Source organism: Podarcis filfolensis (assembly GCF_964270895.1).
Source record: "Podarcis filfolensis genome assembly, chromosome: 1".
Classification (NCBI taxonomy): Eukaryota; Metazoa; Chordata; class Lepidosauria; order Squamata; family Lacertidae; genus Podarcis; species Podarcis filfolensis.
This window is the reverse complement of record NC_139604.1, coordinates 133,358,129-133,378,607: the sequence shown is the minus strand read 5'-3', so window position 1 is coordinate 133,378,607 and position 20,479 is coordinate 133,358,129. Positions and strand designations below refer to the sequence as shown.

Below are 20,479 nucleotides of genomic sequence, written 5' to 3'. Positions count from 1 at the left end.
TATTTGCTTTTTATCTTATATTTTGGAAATGTACATCTAGGTGGTTTTTTCCTTTAAATTTTTGGGGCCCCCAAGAGAGTGGGGCCTTAAGCTAGAGCTTGTTTAGGTAAAGGGACCCCTGACCATTAGGTCCAGTCCTGGCCGACTCTGGGGTTGCGGCACTCATCAACTTTACTGGCCAAGGGAGCCAGCGTACAGCTTCCGGGTCATGTGGCCAGCAGGACTAAGCCGCTTCTGGCAAACCAGAGCAGCGCATGGAAACGCCGTTTACCTTCCCGCCAGAGCGGTACCTATTTATCTACTTGAACTTCATGCTTTCAAACTGCTAGGTTGTTTAGCTTATACAGTGGTACCTCAGGTTAAGTACGTAATTCATTCCGGAGGTCCATACTTAACCTGAAACTGTTCTTAACCTGAAGCACCACTTTAGCTAATGGGGCCTCCCGCTGCTGCCACATGATTTCTGTTCTCATCCTGAAGCAAAGTTCTTAACCCGAGGTAATATTTCTGGGTTAGCAGAGTCTGTAACCTGAAGCATCTGTAACCTGAAGTGTTTGTAACCCGAGGTACCACTGTACTTAAATCCGGCACTGTTTGGAATACAGTGGTACCTCAGGTCTTCAGGTCAGGATGAGAACAGAAATCACGCAGCTGCGGCAGGAGGCCCCATTAGCTAAAGTGGTGCTTCAGGTTAAGAACAGTTTCAGGTTAAGAACGGACCTCCAGAACGAATTAAGTTCTTAACCCGAGGTACCACTGTATTGTCTACACTGACTGGTAGCAGCTCAGGAGCAGCTCAGGGCTCTCCTGGTCCTTGGAGATGATGGAAACTGAAGCAGGGACGTTTTGCATAGAAAATAGATGCTGTGCCTCTCAGCAAACCAATTAAAATGGTTTCACAAGCAACAATTTCTGAAAGAGTGTGCATATAAATGTATGGTCGCAGTGTGTGTGTATATATAATGTTTCACTTTTATTACAAATGCTATACAGTGGTACCTCGGGTTACAGACACTACAGGTTACATACGCTTCAAGTTACAGATTCCGCTAACCCAGAAATAGTACCTTGGGTTAAGAACTTTGCTTCAGGATGAGAACAGAAATCATTGAAGGCCATTGAAGCTGTCCCTAAACTGGTTTCCGGATGTTTGGGACTACAAGTCCCAACACCCCTGATTATCACCCTTGCAGGGCCCTGGTCTTCGTGGTGCATCCTGGAGTCCCAGAGACTGCCAATATTTTGTGAGAGCGATTTAAGGTATGGTTACCAGATTTTTGTCAATGAACCCGGGGACATTTTTTTTTTTTAAGCTGAGTAGCAACAGGGAGTCAGTAGTGGGGATGGTGAGGCAAAAGACCCTGGGCCCAACCAAGCACACATGCATATTGTATAAAGGTGCAAAGCCCTTCTTTCACACCCTGTGAAACATAAATGCAAAATATAAATGCACCAGCGCTCTGGAGGCGCAAAAGCTGTGCATGGACATGGAGAATCGCTCTTGCTCTAGTCTACTGGATGCCAATCTGCCAGGCGCACTGCGCTTTCAGGATTATTATGCATTACTAGAGGTAAAGCTGACAGACATCGTTGTGGGTTGGTCTCTTTTTAATGAGTGCGAGGTACAAGCGCAAGAGAGGCTGAAGAAAAAGATGCAGTTAAGGAACCTGGCTGGTTTGCACAAAGTATAGCCAGTGCTTTTTCTAAAAAAAAAAAAAAAAAGAGGTGCTGGTTCTCACCATGAAGTTGTTACAGTAAGTGCTGCACTTTTTAACAAAAAAAAAAGTTGGTGCCGGTACTGCGTACCCTTGAGTGCCCCCCCCCCCCCCCCGGAAGAAGAAGAAAGCACTGGATATAGCATTTGCAAAATTACCAGTCCAGCTTCTAGCCCCATGGCCAGTGCCTCTGAAAGTCCTTTGGTCAGACACGGCTCCTGACAGCACCTGAGAGACACTCTGTCCCACCTCCGTGCTAAGAGACACACACGTGTAATTAAGTCCCGTCTTGCTAGGTGGGGTCACTAAGAAGTTATCCACCTGCTTGTTATTACTGATTTGTATTTCTTCCCTACCCTTCACCATAAGGTCCCATCTCAGGTTACAGCAATCTTTGTGACGTTAAAAACAGTGTAAAATGAATAAAAATGGTGTAAGATAAATAAAATGGTGTAAAATGAATAAAATGGTGACAGCAGTCACGAAATTAAAAGACGCCTGCTTCTTGGGAGAAAAGCAATGACAAACCTAGACAGCATCTTAAAAAGCAGAGACATCACCTTGCCAACAAAGGTCCGTATAGTCAAAGCTATGGTTTTCCCAGTAGTGATGTATGGAAGTGAGAGCCGGACCATAAAGAAGGTTGATCGCCGAAGAATGGATGCTTTTGAATTCTGGTGCTGGAGGAGACTCTTGAGAGTCCCATGGACTGCAAGAAGATCAGACCTCTCCATTCTGAAGGAAATCAGCCCTGAGTGCTCACTGGAAGGACAGATCCTGAAGCTGAGGCTCCAAGACTTTGGCCACCTCATGAGAAGAGAAGACTCCCTGGAAAAGACCGTGATGTTGGGAGAGATGGAGGGCAACAAGGAGAAGGGGACGGCAGAGGACGAGATGGTGGGACAGTGTTCTTGAAGCTACCAGCATGAGTTTGACCAAACTGCGGGAGGCAGTGGAAGACAGGAGTGCCTGGCGTGCTCTGGTCCAGGGGGTCACGAAGAGTCGGACACGACTAAACGACAAAATGAATTACAATCAATAGAATAGGATGGGGCCTAAAAACATGCATGTCAGGTGTTAAAGGCGTTTTAGGATGGAGGTTGGACTAGATGACCCTTGCGGTCCCTCCAACTGTACGGTTCTGTCATTCTATGAAGTCACTATGGCTGACGTACAAGTTCCCTGTTGCTTCTGGCTTGCGGATGGAAATACGGCTTTGATCTTACCTGGGATTCCAGCAGAGGGCAATGCAGTTCAACAATCTATTATTATTGTCCCATACAGAAGGAAGCAGAAGTCAAGATATCAACATCAGCATTCCCGCATTTGAGGCTGTAAACAATATTTCAACTATAAGCAATGATTGGCACATCTCTCAGTGATAAGTTATGCATCCAGAATTGTGCCATTGCCTCCAGAGGTTTCATCACCATTTGAGGGAAGCTGTGGACACGGTACAGAACAATAACCCGGTGGTGAAATCTTTTCAGCCTCGGCCCAGTATACCTGAAGGAGCGTCTTCACCCCCATCGTTCATCCTGGACACTGAGGTCCAGCACCGAGGGCCTTCCCTCCCTGCAAGAAGCAAAGCTACAGGGAACCAGGCAGAGGGCCTTCTCGGTGGTGGCGCCCGCCCTGTGGAACGCCCGCCCACGAGATGTCAAAGAGAACAACAACTATCAGACTTTTAGAAGACATCTGAAGGCAGCCCTGTTCAGGGAAGTTTTTAATAAATGATGTTTCAATGTAATTTTAATCTTTTTTTGGATGCGCTCAGATGAGTGGGGTAGAAATAATAAATTATTATTATTATTATAAATTTTTATTCTGCCTCCCACCTGTTAGTAAATTATAAGAAGAGGCCTGTGTTTCAGCCCAATGGCTCAACTGGTCCAGAAAACCTCCTCACTGTGTCCAACCCACAAGCTGGGGGGAGCAGAACCGAGCTATCTGTTCGGTCAGTTAGTTAGGTATTTGTATTTATTTACTTGAATTGAGGGAGGGGGCAGCTGCCTCCTGACCGCCCTTGGCAACGCCCATGTGACTTTCAGATTTAGGTATCCAAACAAAATTAGATTGATGAAGTTAAGAGTTGGACGCTATACCATCATCTGCGGCTAGAGGGCGATAACTGGCTTTTATAGCCTGCCCGGAAGATACTGTAGCAGAGACGGCCGAAGACCATAGAGTTGCTTTCTACCCTTTCTCCATCTCTATGGAATCAGACGTCGCTCATCCCACGGGCGGGTTCGCACTGGGGGTCCTGGGGGAAGATATGGCGTCTACCTGATCCGCCTGCTGCGCGCTGCCCCCCCACTTGGACTTCTGAGGGCGGGGGAAGGGCGAGAAGAGAGAACCGAAGTTCGCGCAACAACTCTCGGGAAAAGAAACGGATCTGGGGGCAGCTGCCGCGTAGAGATTGGGAGACGGGGAGGCAGGCAGCGCTGTGGACAGCCGCGCCGTTGCGTAAGTATGGAAGCGACCGGACGAGGAAGGCCCGCTCTGTGTGTTGGTTTGATTCCTTTCCCGGCGGCGCGATGCGCGCGCAGGAGGCGGGAAAGGCGCTGGGTCGCCTTGGCGGTTTTTTGGCGGCGCCTGAGGCGGCGGAGGGCGGGCGGAGATGCGGCTGCCGTGCGAGGTGTCGGTGGCGAGCCGCCTGCTCCCCTCGGCGGGGCTGCGAGGGCCGGGCCGCGCCGCCAGGGCTGTGGTGGCCCTCGGGAAGCCGCCCGGAGGAGGGGGAGTCTGGCTCCAGGTCAGCACCGCCCGACACCGCCCGGGGGCCAAGTACCAGGTCAGGCAGGCAGGCCGGCCGCGCCCCGGCCCTGCTCTCTCTCTCGCTCTCTCTCGGGGCCTCCTCGGTGGTGGCTCCGCGCTCCTGGGAAGCCCCACGGGGGGGGGGGTCGCCTTTTTCCGTTCGTTATAAAAGCATTTTAAATAGTATTAGTACTACAGGGGTACCTCGGGCAGATTTGAGGGTAAACCATACACAGCACGGGTCTGCCCTTGTGGCTCGTTGGAAGTTGAAACTGCTTCACATGTACTATTACTAATTCCTAATAAAAAAATTTTAAAAAAAGATTAAAATGGTAACCTGCGCATCTGCAGGCTACAGACCAGCAGACCCTGATAGCGACAGGCTTCGAGAAAGCTAGGACTACAATTCGCCAGCCTATCTGGGACGTAGAATTACAATGCCACATGAGCGAAATGATTAAACATCCAGCAATAAGGGACCATGGGAGAGGTTTCTCTCCAGCTAACTATCTGTCAGGTCTTCAGGTACCCAAATACAGACGGTCTTTTACCCTCGCCAGATTCAACGTTCTCCCTTCTGCCTTACTTCAGGGCAGATTTGAGGGTAAACCATACACAGCACGGGTCTGTCCTTGTGGCTCGTTGGAAGTTGAAACTGCTTCACATGTACTATTACGTTGTCGTTTCTATGAGGATATACGTTTGACTTTTATTACACCTGTTTTGCAAAAGTCCAGGAAAGAATCGGAACACCATAGTTTAAAACTACTGCTAGAGGACAAGAATCCCAAGACTACCTTAAATGTAGCTAAATTCTGTGCGTCTGCAATCAATCGCAGGAAGCAAGTGGTATTCCATAGTGACTAAACCCCTAAATGTTAATTACAGGGGGCACGCTAATAATTAATTTGAATTTTTATATTTAAATCCTAGTTATATTCATATTGTCTTTTGTATTTCTGATATATATATTTTTTATGAGCTGTGATATTGTGTGTGTTGACGCTGGTCTGTGACCGTATTAATAAATTCATTCATTCATTCATACAGTGGTACCTCGGGTTACATGCGCTTCAGGTTCCAGGCACTTCAGGTTACAGACTCCACTAACCCAGAAATAGTGCTTCAGTTTAAGAACTTTGCTTCAGGATGAGAACAGAAATCGTGCTCCAGCAGCACGGGGGCAGCAGGAGGCCCCATTAGCTAAAGTGGTGCTTCAGGTTAAGAACGGACCTCCGGAACGAATTAAGTTCTTAACCCGAGGTACCACTGTACTGAGGTCCAGCTCCGAGGGCCTTCTGGCGGTTCCCTCACTGCGAGAAGTGAGGTTACAGGGAACCAGACAGAGGGACTTATCAGTGGTGGCGCCCGCCCTGTGGAACGACCTCCCATCAGATGTCAAGGAAGTAAGCAGCTATCCTATCTTTAAAAGACATCTGAAGGCAGCCCTGTTTAGGGAAGTTTTTACTATTTAATGCTCTATTGTTTTTAACCCTTGATTGGGAGCCGCCCAGAGTGGCTGGGGAAACTCAGCCAGATGGGTGGGGTATAAATAATAAATTAATAATAATAATAATAATATGTGGGGGGGACCCCATTGCATATACAGCACACTTTCTTCCCATGCAAAGAAGGGAAAGCAAGTCAAAGTAGGAAATAAAAGAGAGCAAGGAATCGCCTCTCTCCCCTCATAAGTCAAGCTGCCTTTCTAATCAGGCCTTTGTCTCTTCACTGTCTTATGGTCTTTAAGTCTTTTAGAGGGTTTTTTTGGGGGGGGAGCTTTTAATGTATTTTCCTCCCTCCCCCTATTGAGTTTTAACATACGTATGGTTTGTCTTTTTGGGAAGTTGCTTCGAGTTTCTGTTGGTGCCCCAGGGAAGAGACTAATGAATTTAATAGTGTTTATTTTTATTCATTAAAATTCTATACTGCCCTTCATCAGAGGATCACAGGGCGGCTTACAATATAAAAACACAAAAATACATAACATAGTAACAGACAAAAGCAGTAACATCCCCCCTACATGCATGTGCACGCACACACAGTTGAAAAGGCTTTAATTAGGTTTAATTATTTCCCTTTTCTTCCCTCCCTCTCCCCTTTTATGAAGATTACCCGCTCTGAGACCCCACAGCTAATTATCCCCTGGCCTCCTCGCTGGACCAAGTAGGACCAATTCAGCCAGCTAGCCCTGGTGACCATCTAATGCTTATTAGATGGATTTCCCCCCAATTGATTCTTGAACTTTGAATTTTATTGTTATTCATATTTTTATACTGTATTTTATGCTGCCTCTACAATTAAGTGTTTTACATTTGTTTTTAGCTGCCCTGAGCCTGGTTTTCTGAAACGGGAAGGGCGGGGTATAAATAAAAATTTATTATTTATTTTTTATTATTATTATAAAGGCCTGGGAGAAGAGGAATGTTTTTGCCTGGTGCCTAAAGATATGTAAAAAGGGGCCAGGTGAGCGTCCCTGGACAGAGCATTCCTCAAGCAAGGAGCCACCACAGAAAAATCCTGTTCTTGTGTTGCCGCCCTCCAGACCTCTCTTGAAGGAGGCGCACGAGGAAGGGCCTTCAGATCGTGATTGCAGGGTCTGGGTCCATTCCCATGGGGAGAGGCAGCCCTTGAGCTTTTGCGGTCCTAATAATAATAATAATTTTTTATTTATACCCCGCCCATCTGGCTGAGTTTCCCCAGCCACTCTGGGCGGCTTCCAATCAAGTGTTAAAAACAATACAGCGTTAAATATTAAAAACTTCCCTGAACAGGGCTGCCTTCAGATGTCTTTTAAAGATTGGATAGCTGCTTATTTCCTTCACATCTGGTGGGAGGGCATTCCACAGGGCGGGCGCCACCACCGAGAAGGCCCTCTGCCTGGTTCCCTGTAACTTGGCTTCTCGCAGTGAGGGACCTGCCAGAAGACCTTCGGAGCTGGACCTCAATGTTCGGGCAGAACGTTGGGGGTGGAGACGCTCCTTCAGGTATTCTGGACCGAGGCCGTTTAGGGCTTTCAAGGTCAGCACCAACACTTTGAATTGTGCTCGGAAACATACTGGGAGCCAATGCAGATCTCTCAGGACCGGTGTTATGTGGTCCCGGCAGATAATAGCTTGGATGCTTTCGAAGAGGATTGGGCAAAGGCATAGAGGAGAGGGTATTAATGGATACCAGCCACGATGGCTGTGCTCTGCCCTCCACAGATGGAGATAGCATGCTTCCGAATGCCAGTTGCTGGAGACTGCAAGAGGGAAGACTGGTTTTGTGCTTGGGTCTTAACTTCCTCTGGTGAGCATCTGATTGGCCACTGTGAGAGGAGGATTTTGGGCTAGATGGGCCACTGGACTGATGACCCAGGAAGCTCGTCTTAAGTTCTTATGAGCCTCTTGCCCAGAACTGCCAGCAGTCCCTCCTCATGTAATGAGGACCAAGACGAGGGTGCCATTCATTTATTTTGGCTGTCAACAAGCATCCTCAGAAGAGCCTGGCTGCCTCACCAGGGCCAAGCAGGTGCCTATGGGAAGCCTGCAAGCAGGACCTAGGGATTAATAGAGGCCAGCTCCCATCGTGCCCTGCCTGTAAGCTTCTATAATAATAATAATAATAATAATAATAATAATAATAATAATAATAATTTAAAATTTACACCCCACCCATCTGGCCGAGTTTCCCCAGCCACTCTGGGCTGCTCCTGATCAAATGTTAAAAACAGTACAGCATTAAATATTAAAAACTTCCCTAAACAGGGCTGCCTTCAGATGTCTTTTAAAGATAGGATAGCTGCTTATTTCCTTGATATCTGGTGGTAGGGTATTCCACAGGGCGGGTGCCACTACCAAGAAGGCCCTCTGCCTGGTTCCCTGTAGCTTTGCTTCTCGCAATGAGGGAACTGCCAGAAGGCCCTCGGCACTGGATCTCAGTGTCCGGGCTGAACGATGGGGGTGGAGATGCTCCTTCAGGTATACAGGTATTCTAAGAGCGTAGCTGTCAACTTTTCCCTTTTCTTGCGAGGAATCCTATTCGGAATAAGGGAATTTCCCTTTTAAAAAGGGAAACATTGACAGCTATGTCTAAGGGTCACCTGGCTGGCACCTGAGGGCTGCTGGAGCATTGGAAAATGTACTCTTTAGTAGTTACTTGGATTTATCTGTAGCTCTGATCAGAACATGCGGGTCCCTTAAGAGGCAGAGAACAGAAGCAAAGAGCGACATGGCAACAGCCACGTTAGCAAAGCTGGAGGACGTGCCCAAGAAGAGGGGTTGCAAAAATTTATCAGGCTTGAAGTCCCCAGATACTAAAGGTGAAGTACTTCCTGGAGCTGAAGAACTAGATTAGGACACTGAAATCGGATACTAATTCCACTAATGAATTGGCAATTACATACTTGGCCACTGTGTAAAATGCTTTAAAAATTACAGATAATATGTTGTTTGGAAAGCAGAAGCCTCTCCAAAGCTGCTTTTGTCAAATATTAGCTTTATATATGATTATTTGGCGGCCTCCGTCTTCCTGCTCTGAACTTGTTCTTTCAGTCCTTATCACCTTGGTCCTGGTTTGAAAAGCCATGGGGCAGATCTGGGATATTGCAGTGGTGAATAGGGAACAGTGGAGGGTTAAGGTGCCCTTTGCTCCAGGGGAGTGGGAAGCTGTGCCACTAATATTTTAAGAAGAGCTTTGCTGAATCAGGCTCAGCTTTTGGACACTGGCCAATCACAGGGGGCTTTATAAAATGAACAAATTGTGAATCCCTTCCCACATTTTTAAAGCCGGAATATCTGGTTGGCAATTTGAACATGAAGCTTGTTTTTGGGTTCTCAGCAGGGAATGTTTACTCACAGGCTCATGGCTCTATTGTGCTCTTTTCCTTTTGAAAACAGCTGAGAGAGAACATAGAACAGCTCTTTACTAAGTTCGTGGAGGAAGGAAAAGCCACCGTGCGGCTGAAGGAGCCAGCCGTGGACATCTGTCTCAGCAAGGTATGGTGTCAGGCCAGGGGCAGCAGATGGTCTTCTAACTGCGTGTTCTCACTTGCCAAATTAGGATGGTGTCTAGGTAGCCCTTCTTGGATGACAGGAAAAGACATGCACCCTCCCCAACCTCGAACCTGTCTCTGCTGAAATGATTAAATTTGGGGTTGATTCACAGGAGTTTGGATGCAGCAGGAAGCTCGTTAGCTTCTCCTTTGATCTTCCAAGGTTAAGAAATAGCTGTTGGGAGCTTTGTGACGTCTTGGCCGTCTCACAGTGAAGAAATAAAAATGCATCGTAATGTATGTGCTTCATTGATTTTTGAGCAGAGGTTGGATGGCCATGTGTCATGTATGATCTAGTTGAGATTCTGGCATCGCAGGGGCTTGGATTAGAGGACCCTTGAGGTCCCTTCCAACTCTACAATTCTATTATCCTACTTGTTTATGTTATGTAGCTATCATATTATATATTTTTTTATTTATTAAATAAATACCAGTTGCTGGGGACAAGGAGTGGGGAGAGTGCTGTTCCGCTCAGGTCCTGCTTGCATCTAGTTAGCCACTGTGAGAACAGGATGCTGGACCAGATGGGCCATTGGGCTTTTTATGGTCCCCATATATATTTCATTTCTTAAGCTAGTGAACAGATTGGGAGCAATATCTTGCAACTTAAAAAATACCTTTCATCAGTGTTGATGCTGGCTGGCAGGTTTTACATTTGCATCATTTTAGAAATGAGGTAAATAAAAGATTTTCCTCATTGTTTTGATAATGATTTTTAAGTTTAAGCTTTGTGCTTCAGAACAATGCAGGGTTCGGTTTGTAGGATCAGATTATTCAGGAAAGTTGTACAGTGTGACAATGCTGAAGCTTTCTTTTGCTGTCTCAATAGTTAGTCCTGTTCTTACAGGCCCCGCTTAATATTAGAGCAGTATTTGCCCAGCCTCCCTCGATGCCCCTGTCGACAGTGTGGTTTGTTAATTGTGGCAGAGACAATGCTAGACAAAAATGCATTGTGCTTTCTTCCCCATTCGCTTTCCAAAGGCTGCCACCTGATCCTTTCCCACGTGTTGGTGTCATGGTTCAGAAAGTGCCAGCGCATTGACAAAAGCGTTGAATCTGCAAATGCTCATTATCTTGGTGTCCTATTTGGCTGCAGGCAAATGTCGGCCACCTGAAGACTTTCCTCTCTGCAATGAAGCTGGCTGACCGAGGCACCAGCGAGGAAAGCTTACCGCTGTCCACCTTGGCCCCTCCGAAAGCTTCTGAAGTTGAGAAGCCAAAGACAAAGATGACCATAACATCCAGGAAGAATTACCCTTTCACCCAGAGCTTCCCGTACACTCTGGAGCAACTCCAGGCCTCTTACTGCAAATTACCCCGCATTGATACGCACATACTTTGCCTGAAGAGCCTCCGGAAACTGGACTTGAGCCACAACCTTATCAAGAAGCTGCCAGTCACAATTGGGGATCTCGTGTCCCTCCAGGAGCTCAGTCTACAGGGCAACCTCCTGGAGTCCTTTGGCGCGGCCCTCTGCAGTTCCACCCTCCGAAAGTCGCTCCAGTCTCTGGATCTCAGCCAGAACAAAATCAAAGCGCTTCCAGCCCAGTTCTGCCAATTGCGGGAGCTCATTCACTTGAAGTTGGATGACAACGATCTGATCAGGCTGCCGTTCAAGATTGGTCAACTGAGCCAGCTCCGCTTCTTGTCCGTGGCTCGGAACAAGCTCCCCTTTTTACCCAACAGCTTTGGAAAACTCTCCCTCGAGAGCCTGGATTTATTCGGCAATCCTTTTGAGCAGCCCAATCCCCTTGCTCCTGACATACAGCTAAAAATACCACTGACTTTGTGGGAACATTCAGCTAGAGCAATGATCAATTACAGGTAAAGGGGTTTTTTGGGGGGGGGTTCTGAATCCCAGAAGCGGTGCATCCCTTTCCTTCCTATTGTTTCTTACAGTCAATAATCATATCAACGCTTTAGGACTTTCCAGTTATAAAGTGTTGAGATTATCGTTGAGTGTCAGAAACAATTGTAACGTGAAGGAAAAGTAGGTAAAGCTCATGGAAGAATTTCAGAAAGGCCTTAGGATGATGTGCTGATTTGCATTTGTGGGGTTTCTTCTACAAATACAGTATTTAGTGACTTGCAGAAGATCCCGGATTCAGTCCCTGACGGTTCCAGGTAGGGTTGGGAAAGAGGCCTGGCTGACGTGGAAGCCTTGGAAGTCTCTGCAAGTCAGAGTAGACCTGAGCAGTTAAGTTCTCAAACTGTGGGTCACAGGTCCCCTCCACTGCTCCACCCACATGGCCCATAGAAAGCTTTGGGATCTCTGTTTCGCAGCCCAGGACTTTCATAATACAGTGTTTGTTTTGGCAAGGATGCTGATGCTGAAGAGGAACCAAGTACATTAAGTGATCCTCTGAGACCTTCAGCAATCTTCCAGAGGTTTTCCAAAAGGGGAAAAAAAGGCAATGTATTGTTTTCACAGTATTGAGCTAGAGACACCAGACATCTGACTCACCGGGGCCCTGTATTTACACATAAATCAGAATGAATCTGTTACGGGTTTTCAGTAAGTTGTTGAGTTGGGCGTTTGGTAATTTCAGTAATGTAATTGGAATTGCCAAGCTCATTAGGCACTTGTAGCTATTGGGAGAAATTTCTCTTCAATCCCAAAATCAGTTTAGGTCTTAACCCTCTTGGCAGTGGCTGGAGGAACATTGTTGTAGATCCAGATCTTGTTTTTGTTTCTGCGCGAGAGGTTAAGCCACTGTCCAGTATCACCCAGTGGGTTCTGTGGATGAATTGAGTTGGCCTGCCTCTCCAGCAACCAGTTCCCCTTCAGTGCAGTGTAGTGGGATTGTGCAAGTTCACTGATGCTTGTTTGTGCAACAAGAACTTCCGGTATCTCACACCCTCAGTCACTGTCATCTAAGGCAGATGTTTACAGTTCTGTTGCATAATAGCAACAGAATTAACTTTGTGGCATGAGTAAGGCTATTGGTGTTTAGAAGGGAATTTGGCTTCCCAAGGTGTCAAGGCCAGAATCCAAGCTATGACACCATTGGATATGCATGCTTGAGGTTATGGCAGCTTGCAAAAGGCCGGTTCTGAGTTCACGAGGACTTTGTGTCTCTCAGCACTCGTTGCATCTCTTGGGGACATTTAAGTTAACTGTGCCATGGGAATTCACTAAGCATTCTCTGGTGCCCACATAACGCGTGGTACCAAGACTGTGTTGCATAGACTTACAGTTTCCCCAGTTCACAGATTATTATTATTGTTATTATTATTATTATTATTACTAAATGTCAAGTCAACACGCTTGCTTTGGGCCTCTTTTTCAGCACAGAATTGTCAGCCTGTCTTCCCCAAGCCAGTGCCCTCCAGTTGATCTCCCATCAGCTCCAGTGAGCATGGCTGTGCTGACCGGGGCTGAAGGACGTATTACTCCAGGCAGCTGGAGGCCACCAGGACGGGGGAAGGAAGACGAAATGGATTTTACATCTTTAATAAAGCTACATTATTATTTTTACCTGCTAAGGAGATTCCAGGTTCAGCAGTATGAAGGTCTTGGGTGGTCACTTTGGCTCAGAAGTGTGGCTCATTCAGTATGTTAATTTAAAATGCTTGCAGGCTTCTTTCCAAGACAGGCTTCCAGGCTCTATGAAACTGCTCAGCACGAACTGTATTCACATCCAGGCCTTGTTCTCTTTTTACAGGCTCCCGTACAGCTGCCACGTCCTTCCTTCTCACCTCTGTCACGACCTGGACATGTCAAAGAGCTGTCACTGTGGGCGGGCCTGCCTAAGCAGTTTCATTCAGACGACCGTGACCATGAATCTCCACAGTGTGGCGCACACGGTTGTCCTTGTGGACAACATGGGGAGCACAGAGGCCCCCCTCCTCCGCTACTTCTGCTCTCTGACTTGCTACTCTCAGTTCCTGGACAGACATCTGCAAAGCATCCGATGACCTGAAACCGAAAACCACACGTAGTCTGAGAAGCCTCATTCAGCAACAGACGCTGTCTGATATCGAAAGCAATGCTGGGACACTAGGAAGCAGAGCCAAGAGATCAGCTGTCTCCCAGGCCTTTCCTTTTTTCATCATCCAGAAGGAGCAAGGGAGGCAGGCTTGCATTCTAAACAGAATGCGGTTTAGCAAAGGCTGCAGGTTCTTTATGAAACTCTCTTGCCTGCATAGATCAGGGAAGCTCTTTGTCTGAGAGTGGCAGGTTATGTTCAAGATGTGAATATCATATTCCTTCACCTTCCTGTTCATCGCTATTATTGAGCTGGAGGACTCTTCTTGTTGTGCCCCCAAGCAAGAACCTGATTTCCTTCTCCCGTGCATTATAAGAACACTGTTCTATCTACAAAAATAGTTGGCTGTTTGTTATTTAAAGCAGAACATGTTCAAAGTGTGTCTAGAAGTTTGGCTGCAGTTGAGCTTCTCTGGATGGCATGCGACTTTTTCAGACAAGCTCCAGGTTATTTCATCAGTCTCCCAAAATCTGTTCCCTGAAATGGTGTTCGCTCTGAACAGGACAGTATTACTAGTTAACACAGAGTTTACGCTGATTTTTTAACGTTCATGCCATTGTCAAAAGGAAGTTTGTCACGATCACACAACGTGTTGTGTTGCTATTGAAGAACTGATGCAAAAATAATGTACTTCAAAACAAAATATTGTGGTGGCCAGTTCATCATATATTAAAATTTGTATGCAGGAACTGGTTTTTCCAAGTACCAGATGCAGGCACAGAGTGTTTTGGGAATGGTGCCCACATGCAGAATTTGTAGTTTGAAAGGACAGGGGTATGTGATGCAAGAATGGGAAAGGATTGGGCCCCTGCTAGTCTGGATTTTGCCTGTAAAATGTGTGCTCTGTATGCAAGAATTATTATAGAGTGCATCATATGAAGCAAGTTTTGCATCAGTTAACTTCTGAAAGCCTCTTATTTCTTAAAAAGAATAAATAAATGCTTAAGAGTCTGAAATGAGTCTTGCATTACTCTTAAATGGAGCTGGGCTTTAGAAACAACATAGATTGCACCAGCATATTTCTGTTCCCTCGTCTCTGCTCTTTAGGATCGTGAAGGATTCTAAATTTACAAAATGCAGTGACAGCACAGATAGAAACCTTTGGCCCATTAGAACTAAATGGCCTCTTTAACTCTGGGGCTGCTGTACTGCTTTCCAGCCCCATGGAGATGATGATGATGATGATTTTATTTATACCCTGCCCATCTGGCTGGGTTTCCCCAGCCACCCTGTGTGGCTTACAGAATATATAAAACATAATAAAGCATGAAACATTAAAAACTTATCGGTACAGGGCTGCCTTCAGATGTCTTCTAAAAGTTGAGTACCAGTAGTTCTTTATCTTCTCAACATCTGCTGGGAGGGTGTTCCACAGGGCGGGCGCCAGTGAGGGAACTCCCAGAAGGCCCTCGGCGCTGGACCTCAGTGTCCAAACTGGCCGATGGGGGTGGAGACACTCCTTCAGGTATACTGGACCGAGGCCATTTAGCACCAACACTTTGAATTGTGCTCGGTAACATACTGGGACCCAATGTAAGAGGGTCATTCCATATAGTGACCCAACTTTTGTACCTCATGTCATCCAATTTTCTTAATATTTTGTACATATGTGGAATGATCAAAACTAAGTTCAAATCTAAAATAAACAAGACTTCGGCCAATAGGATCAAGAATTGAAAGAATTCTCGTTAAGTACTAAAGAATTATTTCAAAGTGTTTATTGTATCATGCAACAGCAAGCTATCAGTCTGCTATGGAACACATTTTTTAAAAAAGCCTGACTAGCTTTTCAGATACCTTTTAATTGAATAACTTTCTAAAGAAATGCCTGAGGTAACTGATAATATAGGTTGAAGTCTTGTTTATTCTGTTTTCTTTTACTCCAGAGAGACCCGTTTATTCTAAATGGAACCCAATAAAGCAGACATGTATGTACAAAAAATAAAAATTAATGTTATCCCAGTGAGATCCCAAGAAGAAATTTTGCAGGTAGCTCTTAGAAATATTAAATAACACAATTTCTTGGGGAAATTTTAATCGTATTAGATTTTGTAACAAATTTAAAATTTAAAGTACACCCATCATGTGACATACATTAAAGTTCTGAAGAGATTGGTGTTTTTAGTTTTGACAAATCTCAATCCTGGGCTGAGCTTTAAAGGCTTAAAGGCCAAAATGATCATTTTTTTTTGAAATTTCAAACCCTCATAACTCACAAACGGAATGAGATAAAAAATTAAAATTTTAGATTTGAACTTAGTTTTGATCATTCCACAAATGTACAAAATATTAAGAAAATTGGATGACATGAAGTAAAAAAGTTGGATCACTTGATATGGAATGACCCAGGTATTTCAGGAGTGGTGCTCTATGGTCAAGGCCTGGGCTGCTTTAAGAGTACTACCAAGGACATATCTGGGCTTGCGGAGGGGAGAATACATGACGTTCAGAGTTCCACAGATCCCCTTTTTTGTCAGAACGAAGTGTCAAAAGGAATAGTGGGGCTGTAATATATAGCTGGTCCCTTCCAGAATTAAAATCCGCTACTGAGGTTTCAGAAAATTCCTCTTCTGAACTCTCCAACCTTCCTCAGTTCCTTCTATGCAACACACAAACATTTTCCTTTTCAGTCTTGTAGTTTCAGCCAGACGCTTCTTTTGGACGTGATTGTTTTTAAACTGCCAAGTAATTTGCATTTGCTTCTGCGTTCCAACTGGCACTTCATGCATCAGCTGCAGCAGGCGGATGTCTTGGAAAGCAAGGCTACACCATTCCCAAGCAGGGAGGGATTAAAATGAACACGCTTGTTGCACCCATCTCAAAGCCTGGTGCCTGCAACTCCTCTTTTATTTAAATAACGTTTATGCCACGACTTGGCAGATCAACAAAAACACAGTCACCCACATCCTCTTGTGTACAATCCTAAAAAGGCACAACACAAAAGGAAATCTGGTCGAGAGGGAGGAGGAAATGAGCAAGTTCCAGTTCTTCCTTACAGATTCTTCTAACAACCAGCTGCAAGGGAAAAGTTCTAGGTAGAGAGGAGACACCGCCTTCTTTTTCCCCTTCTTTGCACGGCTGAAGACTCTGCACATGCTCTATGATACCCAATCCCCCACCGAGTTTAAGGGGGAGGTGGGGCTTGCACTTGGTTAAAGATGCAGAGGAGATGGGGCAATTGTCTACGTAATACTGCAGACCTTCCATGATGTGCCCCTGTATTCCAGGGACAGTCTCAGATTTACAGAAGCTCTCCCGGTTTCCGATTTGATCCGAGAATATTCTGCTTTTTCTTAGGGCAGGGGTCAGCAAGGTTTACCTTGCCTGGGCCGATTCACTCCAGCAGAGATCCCTCTGTGGGCCAGATAGTGTGTGTGATTCTTGACATCTGCGCAGGTACAATTTCTGGTGCCGCAGAAGTGAGTCCCCACGCCGCGCTGTGCTGGTTTAGCACAGCACACACGGACTCGCTGAGCGGGCGGCTCGTGGGCCGGTTAAACAACCCCCGCGGGCTGCTTAGGTTGCTGATCCATGCCTTAGGACATCCCTATTTTCATCAGAGGAATGTTGGAGGGTAAGGAGTTATGCAACCCTGGAGCCAAGGAGATAAGCGACTTTATAACCTTCAGAAGACATCTGAAGGAAGCCCTGTAGAGGGAAGCTTTTTAATGTTTAATGTTTTTATATATATTGGAAGCTGCTCAGAGTGGCTGGGGCAACCCAGTTACATGGGCAGCTCTTCATCATTATTGAATACGATGTCCCTATTTTCATTGGGGATGTGGGTGGAGCTGTGAGTTAAACCACAGAGCCTAGGACTTGCCGATCAGAAGGTCGGTGGTTCGAATCCCTGTGACGGGGCGAGTACCATTGCTCGGTCCCTGCTCCTGCCAACCTAGCAGTTCGAAAGCACGTCAAACTGCAAGTAGATAAATAGGTACCACTCTGGTGGGAAGGTAAACGGCGTTTCTGTGCGCTGCTCTGGTTCGCCAGAAGCGGCTTAGTCCTGCTGGCCACATGACCCGGAAGCTGTACGCCGGCTCCCTCGGTCAATAAAGCGAGATGAGCACCGCAACCCCAGAGTCGGCCACGACTGAACCTAATGGGGTCCTTAGTCCATGGGGTCACAAAGAGTCGGACACGACTAAACAACAACAACAACATTTTCATTGGAGAAATGTTGGAGGGTAGGGAGTTATGCTGTTTCCAGGCAAGGAAACAGAAAACACCTGAAGGCAGCCCTGTAGGGGGGAAGCATTTTAAATGTTTAATATTTGTTGGAAGCTGCTTAGAGTGGCTGGGGCAACGCATTGAGATGGGCAGGTGACAAATAAAACTATTGTGATCGAATGCTTCGTCCCCCTTTGCAGGGGAGAAATGTGGGAGACTTTCCAGTTCCGGCTGCCTCTGCCTTCCCGCTCTGCCGGGGACCAGGCCGCCCTCCACCCCCAGCGCCGGCTCTTCCCTCTCCCCGGCCGGCCGGCCGGTGGCTCCGGATGCGGAAGCCGCACGTGGAGGGCGGCGGAGAAGGAGGAGGATCCGGAGGCGGCGCCCTCGTCGTCGCCGCTGCTGCAGCCCCGGCGGAGCGGAGCGTGGCGGCTGGTGGCGCGTCCGGGGCGGGGCGGCTGGCTGGCTGGCCGGCTCCCTCCTTCCTCCTCCGCCCGCCCGCCCACGCCCCATCCGGCCTCGGCGCGGGGACTGGCCGCTCGCCCCTCGGCCGCCTCCGGAGAGGAAGAAGGCGGGCGCGCAGGCGGGGAGATCGAGCCCATCGAGGATGCCGCGCGCGCGGCGGAGGGCACCGTTGGCCGCCCGGCCGCTCGGCTGATGCGCCCCGGAGGGAGGGCCGCGCCGGGCCCGGCTCCTCGGTGATCGAAGGGGCGGCAAGACGCCGCCGCCGCCGCCGCCATGAGGCTCCGCATCTACAAGCGCAAAGTGCTGGCGCTGCTGCTGGCCCTGGCCGCCGCCGCCTGCGCCCTGGCGCTTTGGGGAGGCGCCGGAGAAGCCGGAGGGAAGCGGGAGGCGGACGGTCGGGCGCCGCCGCCGCCGCCTCCGCCACCGCCGCCGGGAGACCAGCCCGGGGCACCGGCCGGCAGCAGCAGCAGCAGCAGCAGCATCCTCCCCGCGCGGCCCGGCCAGCGGCTGCCCAACGCGTCGTCTCCGGCGTGGCTCCCCGGGGAAGAAGCGGCGGCGTCGGCCAACCGGACGCTGCACTACCGATCGCTGGTTTACCGGCTCAACTTCGACCAGCCCGTGCGCAACGAGGAGCGCTGGCGGGCGGCGACGGCGGCGGAGGGAGGCGGCGACGGGGCGGACGCGGTGCCGGTGGCGGTGGTGGTGCAGGTGCACGAGCGCGCCGAGCACCTCCGGCTGCTGCTGGCGTCTTTGCGCCGCGCTCCGGGCGCCGAGCGGGTGCTGCTGGTGCTGAGCCACGACGTGTGGTCGGCCGAGCTGAACGCGCTGGCCGCGTCGGTGGACTTTTGCGCCGTGCTGCAGGTCTTCTTCCCCTTCAGCCTGCAGCTCTACCCGGGCGAGTTCCCGGGCACCGATCCGCGGGACTGTGCCAGGGACGTGGGCCAGGCGGCCGCGCTGCGCCTGGGCTGCCTCAACGCGCAATACCCGGACGCCTTCGGCCACTACCGCGAGGCGGCTTTTGCGCAAACCAAGCACCACTGGTGGTGGAAGTTGCACTTCGTCTGGGAGCGGGTGCGCGCCCTGCGACGCCACCCGGGCCTGGTGCTCTTCCTGGAGGAGGACCACTACCTGGCACCCGACTTCTACCACGTGCTGCAGCGCTTGTGGGCCGCGCGCCAGAAGGACTGCCCCGAGTGCCAGGTGCTGTCGCTGGGCACCTACGCGCCCGTGCGGGGACCCTTCTCCGGACGGGCCGACAAGCTGGAGCTGAAGACCTGGAAGTCCACCGAGCACAACATGGGCATGGCCTTCGGGCGGGACACCTACGAGCAGCTGATGGGCTGCGCCGAGGCCTTCTGCACCTACGACGACTACAACTGGGACTGGACCCTGCAGCACCTGACCGTCAGCTGCCTGCCGCGCTTCTGGAAGGTGCTGGTGCCCGAGATCCCCAGGGTCTTCCACACGGGCGACTGCGGCATGCACCACAAGAGGCAGTGCCAGCCCGCCGCCCAGAGTGCCAAAGTCGACGCGCTGCTGGACGCCAACCGGCAGCACCTGTTCCCCGAGACCATGGTGGTGGGCAAGAGGTACTCGCTGGCACCGCTCAGCCCCCACGTCAAGAACGGCGGCTGGGGAGACATTCGGGACCACGAGCTCTGCAAAAGTTACCGCAGGTTGCAGTGAGCCCAGCCGGGCCTGGATGGAGCCTCGGCTTTTCCCCGTTGGGCCTGTGGGATCTATTACAGGCATGAGCCTGAAACAGGGGGGCGAAAATGTATTGATTGGTTTCTGCTTTAATAGGGACTGTGGTTATTACAGAGAGAGAGAGAAAGAGAGAGAGAGAAAAGAAGTGTTTCTGAGGCAGAAAGGTCTAGGGGAATGTTAAAAATAAACATAAATGCTACTTGTTTACTGGAAGAATAATTGACAATTTTTACCTAGGCCTTTTTATAAAGTGTTTGTGACACTTTCAAACAACCCTGAATTCCGTTTTTCTTTTGCAGTTTGGGTGTCAAAGGGTTGGGCGAGTGCCTAAGATGACCAGGGCCCCCTGTCCGCAACTCAGGAGCCCCCCAGTTCTGAACTGGTCGGCGCTTTCTGAACAACCCCTCACCCTCTCTCTGCCAACCACTTATCTTACTAGAGAGAATCAGTCATTCATTATTCCATAATCTTGTACATGCTTGCTTGAAATTTGGTACCTTAATACCTGCAAAAGCCTTCTATTTTATTTGCTATGTGCTTATGAGAAAATCGGAAATCCATTTCTTTTCACTTAAATGTAGAAATATGCAACTTTTTTTTTTTAGTTCTGCCAAAATAAAAAAAATCATGTTTTTTGTAATACAAGT

The 20,479-nt window shown here is 48.5% G+C and overlaps 2 protein-coding genes across 6 annotated transcripts; both read left to right on the top strand.

Moving 5' to 3' along the window:
* Positions 1-4,214: 4,214 nt before the first annotated feature.
* LRR1 (leucine rich repeat protein 1) lies at positions 4,215-14,449 on the top strand. 5 transcript variants are annotated; one of them, XM_083618201.1, is made up of 4 exons: positions 4,215-4,467; positions 9,350-9,448; positions 10,601-11,328; positions 13,170-14,449. In XM_083618201.1, exons 1-4 carry the CDS (start codon positions 4,336-4,338, stop codon positions 13,420-13,422), a joined length of 1,212 nt encoding a protein of 403 aa, XP_083474327.1. In that variant the 5' UTR covers positions 4,215-4,335; the 3' UTR covers positions 13,423-14,449. The 5 variants fall into 5 exon arrangements, 3 of the variants coding, with proteins under 3 accessions (XP_083474327.1, XP_083474326.1, XP_083474328.1); XM_083618200.1 differs by having other exon boundaries at positions 4,215-4,506; XR_014549138.1 differs by having other exon boundaries at positions 4,224-4,506; positions 10,601-12,536; positions 12,889-14,449.
* A 3,557-nt stretch (positions 14,450-18,006) lies between these two features.
* Positions 18,007-20,472, top strand: MGAT2 (alpha-1,6-mannosyl-glycoprotein 2-beta-N-acetylglucosaminyltransferase). Its single transcript, XM_083616999.1, has one exon. It carries the CDS (start codon positions 18,399-18,401, stop codon positions 19,809-19,811), a length of 1,413 nt encoding a protein of 470 aa, XP_083473125.1. The 5' UTR covers positions 18,007-18,398; the 3' UTR covers positions 19,812-20,472.
* Positions 20,473-20,479: the final 7 nt, after the last annotated feature.

Excerpts from the sequence above, each read along its gene's own strand:
- LRR1 (XM_083618200.1), top strand. The coding sequence starts at position 4,336 with ATGCGGCTGCCGTGCGAGGTGTCGGTGGCGAGCCGCCTGCTCCCCTCG. Across the intron at positions 4,507-9,349 it reads GCCCGGGGGCCAAGTACCAG|CTGAGAGAGAACATAGAACA; the intron begins GTCAGGCAGGCA and ends TTTTGAAAACAG. Across the intron at positions 11,329-13,169 it reads AGAGCAATGATCAATTACAG|GCTCCCGTACAGCTGCCACG; the intron begins GTAAAGGGGTTT and ends CTCTTTTTACAG.
- MGAT2 (XM_083616999.1), top strand. The coding sequence starts at position 18,399 with ATGAGGCTCCGCATCTACAAGCGCAAAGTGCTGGCGCTGCTGCTGGCC.